The following is a 7892-nucleotide window of genomic DNA, read 5'->3' as shown; positions in this document are numbered from 1 at the left end:
GGCCTGGGCCTGTTCTCACCACCCCTGGCAATGGTGTTCTCCATCCTGCACTACTCTGCCTCACAATTCACTGGTACTCCTCCCCACAAATGTACTGTACTTATGACCTGAGGGTTTACTCATCAGTTTCAGTCCTCAGACTCGTCCCTTGGACATTTACAACTCTGCAAGGGTCACAGGCGAGTTATTAACCCAAAATTGAAGTGATTTTTCTTCAAGGTTATAACCTTTAAAGATGGGACAGGAAATCAGGGCTCCTTCTAACTAAATGTTGTGTGCTATTATAATAGACTGTTTAAAATTTCATTCAACTTTTTTTGGGCTCACCTTTAAAGTACTCTTTTTCATGTTATTTCCTGTCTTATCAAGCAGAAATTATACCTTTCATTTCTTATTTTAAATGCACAGGGGCAGTCTGATAATAATTACTGGTTAAAAAAAAACAAACTACCTACCACATGGGTTACTCACATTGAATGAAAAAAAAAATAATTCATGATAAGAAGACTTCATTTTTTTTCTTTTTTAAAATAAATACTGTTAGAAAATAACTTTTCTTCTGAGCATCTTGAGATACATTCCTCACTTCAACTCTCTTGCTTTGTACCAGTGGACAGATATTTCTGGGAACCCTTCTTCTTTCAAAGATCCCTCAGTGCAGCCTGGTGACTCCTGACTCAAGTGCAGTATCTGGACTACCAGGACTTATCTTTATGTAGCCACAGTGGCCCACTGCCTATTGCTATGAGAAGGGTACATGGAAAAGCCTTACTTTATGTTATAATCTTATTACCTCACTGTCAATACCTGATGTATTAGAACCTTCTTAATGAGATGGCTACCTGAGTGGATGGCTAAAAAGAGGGACTTGATACATTCTGATTACAGAGAACCTGGGAGAGTCCATCTCAAGGAGCTAAGAGAAAAGGCAAACTTGGGAAGTTAACTCTTATTCACTGTATAAAGGACAGCATAATGAAAAACCAATTAAGTCATTACCACATAAATAAATGGGCTGTCAAAACTAAAAGGTAAAGTTGCCTACATTTTAATGCAATTTATTTATTCATTCTTTCACAACTTGGTACACACATAATATACTAAGGACTTTAAATTTTTTTATTTGAATAAATCTGTTATCATGAAAATATTTCAAGAATGATTGTTCTGAAGCAAGTGACAGCCTTACTATAACTGTATGAGGAAGCATCGAAGGTAAGCATTTGAAAATGAAAATAATCTCATAAAAATCAATACATAATACCAAAACAATCAAAATGCAACAATATTTACATGAGTATTGTGTTACAGCGCACATCCATGTCTTCCTTGTTGTAAGTTTACAAAAATCTTGGGATATACAAAATGTTGAGTGCTACCATCCCACCCTCCACCGCCTCAGGAGGCTGCACAGAAAATGAGCCCTTCCATATAGGACCAAAGCAGTTCTGGAGCTGACTCACTTATAAACCACAAGACACCATGATCACATACAAACACAGAAGCGACATACCTGTTTTACCTTTCAACTGAACTGTGGTTCAATTACTTTAAGTAATTGTGGGTGTGTTTTCACAGACTGACAGTCCTAGCCTCTGAAACACTTCAGAGGTGAGCACGTGTGAGCATGCTATTCTTTCATACAGCAAAAGCCAGCATTTTAATTAAAAATTTTTATTTCTGTAATACAGAATCCCTAGAGTCCAAATAAGGAAAACTCAAAACACTACCAAATCATAGAACAAAACAGTATGTAAAAGAAGTCAAATAATCCTCACTTAATAAATTTATTCCCATCAATCATCAGGTTTCTAATAAGATTACTTTTTTCCAAGTCTCAAGTTCTAATCAATTAATAACCCATTCTTTAAAATAGAATGAAAAACTATGACCAACAGAAGACACACAAGCATTTAGCACGTTGTCAAAATAAAAGGTCTTTGTTAAAAGCTGCCGACATTTCTGTCAATAGTAACCATATGGAGGCCGCTGGTTGTGGCCATACTGTGTGTACTGTTGTTGATAGTAGGGCTCTGGTCTCTGCTGTGGGTAGTTGTTGTTACCCCATGACCGTCCATGCCACTGATTTGACCGATTGTCACTTGGCCATCCTCGTCTGTTATCCCTACCTCTAAATTGTCTGTTGTCTTGCAGCCTACCAAAAGAAGACAAGAATATTAACTTCCCTTTACTAAATAAAAACAAGAAATCAATCCTAGTGCAATTGAGTTCTTGATATAATACACAGTAATGGAGGCTCTTTACAGCACAAGTGGTATTTGTGGTACAGCACAAGTCAGATTTTCCTAAGATTTAAGTGAGTCTCCCAGCATCACACACTGGACGTCTTTTACAGGATAGAGGCAAGGAATAAACCTGACTGTGATCAAACTGACACCTATTAAATGCGTACATCAGCATCATTTATTGTCTTGAATTACTACGTTTAATTTTCCACCCCATTTTATAAAATTTCTAAAGTAATCAAAACAATACCTTCTTTATGATATGAAGCACAAAACTCCAATTTTATAAAGTATATTTATAAAGAAAACATTAGTTTGAGACAGGGTCTTACTATTTGGCCCAGGCTGGCCTAGATCTCATAATCCTATTGCCCCAGCCTCCCCAGTAATGAAAGTATGGTTTCTATCACTATTCCTGGCTTTAATAAAACACAAAAAAGCAGGTATTTATATGCTTATTATGTTGCTACTCTAGCTGGCTCTGTGAGCAACTGTATTAAAGCTCTCTTCTCCCAGATCACCCTTTGCATTTATCCTGCAAAAATAACACATACCAGTTGCCTCTATTTCTTTGGTTACCACCAGCTCTGCTATTCCATTCCTCAACAATTGGAGGGGACTCAGGAGGGCGTTTCAAGTATTCCTGGTATTCTTTGTCATCTTTCGTGAATCTGCTTGCAAACATCTCTTCAAAATTTGGAATTTCTTCAGAAGTATCACTCATTTTGAAATTCTGTACAATTTTTAAGATCTGTAAGTATTTAAAAAAATTACACTGACTTAGCTGATGAAAAAATAAGAAGTGAACAATTTAGATGGAGTAGTAACAAAAGTCCCTGTGTATTTTAAACTTAAGATTGTAGGCATTCACTTCAACAGTTCTTGACTACACTACGCTATTGGAGCCTGCAATACTAAAATGAACAATAAATACATGACCATACCTCCCAGAGCCACCAGTCTAGAAGAGACATATATGAGACTGGGGAGAATAGCTTAACTGGTAACATGCTTGTCCTGTAAGACTGTGGACCTGAGTTTGCTCTCCAGCACATGTATGAAAAGCCAGGCCCAGTGGTATAGGCTTAGAATCCCAGTGCTGGGGAAGGAGACATGGGTAGATCCCTGGAACTTGCTGGCTGGCTAGCCAGCCTAGCTAAATGGCAAGCCCCAGGTTTCAGTGAAAGAACCCAGTTCAAAAATCAAGGTACACAGCTCCCGAAGAATGAGCCTGAAGTGGACATCTGGCTTCCACATGCACCCCCACACGCTTACACACATAACAAGAAGCATAAGGGAGACAGATATGATGTAAACATAAAGGGAGAAGCAGAAGACATCAAGAAATAAAATTAGAGAGGTAATCCAGGGACAAATTGTGAAAAATGTTTATCTAATGCAAATACTTTTGTATCTTGATAGGCAATGGGAATTATGTGTGACTTAAGAAGGGAAGATCCAATCTACTGTCCTGTGCAGTAATGCATACCTGTAACCAGGAAGCAGAGACAGGAGGAACTGCAGGCCGACCTGGTTTACAGTTAATTCCAGGCCAGCAAAGGCCATTAACAAAAATAAAAAGAAGATCCAATATACTATTTAGAAGGACTAGGTAGAGACTAGTGAAATTAAACTATAAAGGCAGATTGCTGTTAATATAGATAACACACTGAAAGGTTAATGTGAGGTAGTAACTAAGAGCAATTTTAAAAGAATTCCAGGAAGAAATAGTCACCAACAAGAAGATATGGAAGGAGAAATTCTCAGGCTTCCTGCAAGTGATTACACACATTATAGTGCCACAGGAACTTCTAGAAAGGTAAGAGTACAATGAATTTAAAGAAAGCTATGGCACACATCAAAGTGTCAATTCAGTTAACAGAGAGTAAGAGATGAAGATGAACACGAACAATGTTTTTGGTACACACACAGAAGCCAACTAGAAAAGATTACCATACAAGGTAAGGGACTAAAGAATAGTTGATATTGGCAAACCAGACAATGGCATAAAGAACCAAAAAGAGAACTGGATTCAGATATCAGGTGACTGTTTTATAGTAGTAGGAATTGAAGCAGACCTGCAAATGACTGAGAAATTAACTATAAAATGAGAAATTGGAATTTTAAAGAATCTCGAATAATTGCATCAGTAGCTGTAATCACAGCACTCGGGAGGCTAAAACATAAGAATTTTGAGTTTGAGACCAAATTAGATTATAAAGGAAGACCCTGTCTTTTGCCAGGTGCCTTTGGCACATGCCTTTAATTCCAACATTCCAGAGGCAGTGGCAGGCAGATCTCTAAGTTCAAAGCCCTTCTGGTCTATATAGAATAAGTTCCAGGACAAAAAAAAAAAAAAAAAAAAAAAAAAACCCTCCAGCCCCCACTAGCCCCAATCAAAGGTGAATAAAGAAAAAGGGGAAGCTGGGTACAGCTTCCTAAGTGTATACCTGTAGTTTGGATACTGATATTACTTGAACCCAGGAGTCTGAAGCCAACCCAAGCAACTGGCATTTAGATGCATGGCTATTAAAAGTTATGGGTAACTATTTTATAATTTAATGCAATGTATTATTACTCCAGATACTGTGAGAAATGAGAAACATCTAACAATAATAAGATAGATACTGTCTAATGGATATAAAAAGTATAATCTGGGCTGGTAGATAGAGGTGCTTGTGGCCAAGGCTAAGAACCTTAGTTCAAACTTCAGGTCCCATCTGGCAGAAACAGAGAACAGACTCCCTCCCACAAGTTGTCCTCTGACCTTCACATGTGTACCATGACAAACAAACGCACACACAATGAATGTAATACAGATTTAAAAATAGGAATCTCTAATCTTCTACCTAAGGGAAAAGATTTTGCTTAACTTGCAGGTCTAATTCTCAAGAAACCAGAGAGTTCACTTTTATTCTTCATCTCAGATCTTGAAACTGCAGAATTCTACAGGTAGTTCCCACTTCCCAGGCGTCTGTGATCAAGAACTGCTACTGTTGAGCTTTGCCATCCCCTAGCTTTCCTAACTCAAACTTCGTGTTTCTGCTGAATGCCTCCAAGTTTCTAAACCTGGTAGGGAAAATGGCCCATGTTGTAGACCTACCATTCCTGGGCCTGAGGCAGAAGGATCAACTGAGCCTAGAAGTACAAAACCAGCTTTGGCAAAGAGAAAGGACCAAAACCTATTTTATGATTTGAGGTGTATTTAACATCATGCTAAAAACTTAAAACCACATCTTCCCCGATATCCTCAAGTCATTTTTCCTTTCTAATCACACTTTCAAGGACGCTTTGGATGGGCTACTTAACTGGAAGATAGCTTCTTCATTGTCCTGTCTTTCCTCAAAATAGGTAAAGCATTTATAACAGTACTGCCCTTATTCCAACCAAATTCAACTACAATTGCTCATTAAGTTCAAGAAACAGTACTTGGACATTTTACCTTTCAGGCTACTACTTAACTTCTACCTTATTTATTACACCTCCTTGTGCCTGGTATTGGCAAACTAGTATTAAATACCAAAAACCAAATGAGTTTAGAATAAATCCAACTAGGTTGAGGGTAGTGACACATGCCTTTCATCCCAGCACTTGGGAGGAAGAGTCAGGTGGATTTCTGTGAGTCTGAGGCTAGGCTGGTCTATAGAGTATGTTCCAGGACAGCCAGAGCGATGTAGAGAGACACTGTCTCAAAATAAGACAAGGAAAACTCCCAACTAATTAAAAGTGTCCACAATTCCAAACTACCCACAGAAGCCACTAGAAGAATGCCCCATTCCCAATTAAGACAGACATTCACAAGGCAAGGAAAAGGCACAATTTATTCTATTTTCCCCATACCCTACCACATAGGTATCTTCATACTTATTCATGAGAATGGAATTGAAACAAAACCTTAATGCAAGCTTTACTTAACCCAAGGATTTGAGACAACTATATTGTTTAATGTTTAGGTTGATTAAATATGGGCTGAGGCCAACACTACCAAAAGACAAGAGAATGTGGAAGAGGGAAAAGTCAAGAGGCCTTAACAAAGAACTACAGGCAACCAAGGAATGCGGAGAGCAAGAGAAATAGTCTTCTCAAGGGAAGAGCACACCAACTGGTTCTCTAATGCCATATTTGATTAGCCCCGAAAACACACGCATAAGTAACAATATATGAACTGAGCAGGTTGTATATATCTACATATTACTAAAGAGACTATGAATTTGAAAGAGCTGAGGGGATAAAGGGAGGGTCTAAAGGGAGGAAAGGGAAAAATGTTATTATGATGTAAAAATATACAATACATATGTATAATAATCACATAAAGCACAATTACATAATATATAAAATATAATTATATAATAAACATATAAAAGAAATAATAGAATAAATAATATTAAGAAAATACGGCTGGGGGGAAGGGGGTCTTGGAAGAAACCTCAAAAGATGAGGGAAGTGTCAGAGAGATAGCTCAGTGGTCGAGAGCGCTCACTACCCTTCCGATGGACCACAGATCAGATCGCAGCACCCACGCTGCTCTCAGCTGCCTGTAATATAGCTCCAGGGGAACAGACGCCCTCTTCCGGCCTCTGCGGGCGCCAGCACACGCAACCCGCAGACAGACAGACACACAACCCGCAGACAGACAATTCTTCCCCACCCCGCAAAGGCGTGCGTGGGCAGAGGAGCTGTGCACACACACGTCTCGATCTGAGTGGGCAGGATTAGAGACCCAAGGATCTCAGTCCTAGCAGCCTACGAGGAAACTCGAGCTTCCACGGAGGAACTCGGAGAGGCGACGACCCTCGTCGCCTCGGTCGTCACCAGCTACAAGCTAGGTCAGGCACGGGCAACCAGGGGCCGCGCGCTCTCTGTCGCTGCGGCCGACAGCCTTCCTGGCACTTGGATCCCACCAACCTCCTCACCACATAGAGAACCGCACAGAGCTTTGCCTGCGGTCGGCCGACCCTGGCTCGGCTGCTCTCCAGAGCGGAGCCCCGAGCACGGAGCAGGATGACTGACTAACCACTGCGCATCCCAGCCCGCCAGCCGACGCGCGGCTGACGACGGCCGGGACAAAGCGGCTCCTTCCAGAACTGCCGTCAGGAGCCGAGCTGCGGAGAAAGAGGCTCCGAGGGGCAGCGACCTCCGGCCTCTCGCACTTTCCGGCCCCAGGCCCCCATCACCTCCGCCGCCCCGGGTGGGAGATTCATCCGCCATGTGCGGTACTCACCCTTCATGGGACGCACTGGAGACCTCGGGCGTCCACACCGCCGCACCCCACCCGGCTCTCCAAGGTAAACAAACGCTCAGGAATCCCTCAACCACCCGACTTCCGCTTCCGGAGCGTGTAAGGCGGAGTCTCGTGCCAAGTCTCTCGAGATCTAGAAATCCTCGCTTCCCCCTCCCCCCCCGCCACGCCCCTCACATTCGAACCTTGGCGCGGCCCTAGGGAAGCTCCGCAGGGTCGAGCAAAGTGGCGATGGTGGGCAGTGCGGTCATTCGCAGCCAGTGCCTGGTGACCGTCGGGGAGAGGATATCGTCATGTATAAAATCCCTCGAACTGGCAGTGCCTGGTGCACTGGTACGGGAAGTCTGAGAGTAGGACTAGGAGGGAAGGCTGCTTGTCAATGGAGACCCCAAAGCCGGAGCCCGGGC

At 41.7% G+C, this 7892-nt stretch overlaps 1 protein-coding gene across 1 annotated transcript; it reads right to left on the bottom strand.

Annotated features, from left to right (window-relative positions):
• Positions 1-1033: 1033 nt before the first annotated feature.
• Ramac (RNA guanine-7 methyltransferase activating subunit) lies at positions 1034-7571 on the bottom strand. The gene is made up of 3 exons (NM_025997.2): positions 7468-7571; positions 2801-2997; positions 1034-2155 (listed from the first exon to the last, which is right to left on the bottom strand). The coding sequence occupies exons 2-3, from the start codon at positions 2968-2970 to the stop codon at positions 1966-1968; spliced, it is 360 nt and encodes a 119-aa protein (NP_080273.1). The 5' UTR covers positions 2971-2997; positions 7468-7571; the 3' UTR covers positions 1034-1965.
• Between the last annotated feature and the right edge of the window lie 321 nt (positions 7572-7892).

Source organism: Mus musculus, chromosome 7, assembly GCF_000001635.26.
Source record: "Mus musculus strain C57BL/6J chromosome 7, GRCm38.p6 C57BL/6J".
NCBI classification, from domain to species: Eukaryota; Metazoa; Chordata; class Mammalia; order Rodentia; family Muridae; genus Mus; species Mus musculus.
This window is presented reverse-complemented; position numbering and strand designations above follow the sequence as displayed.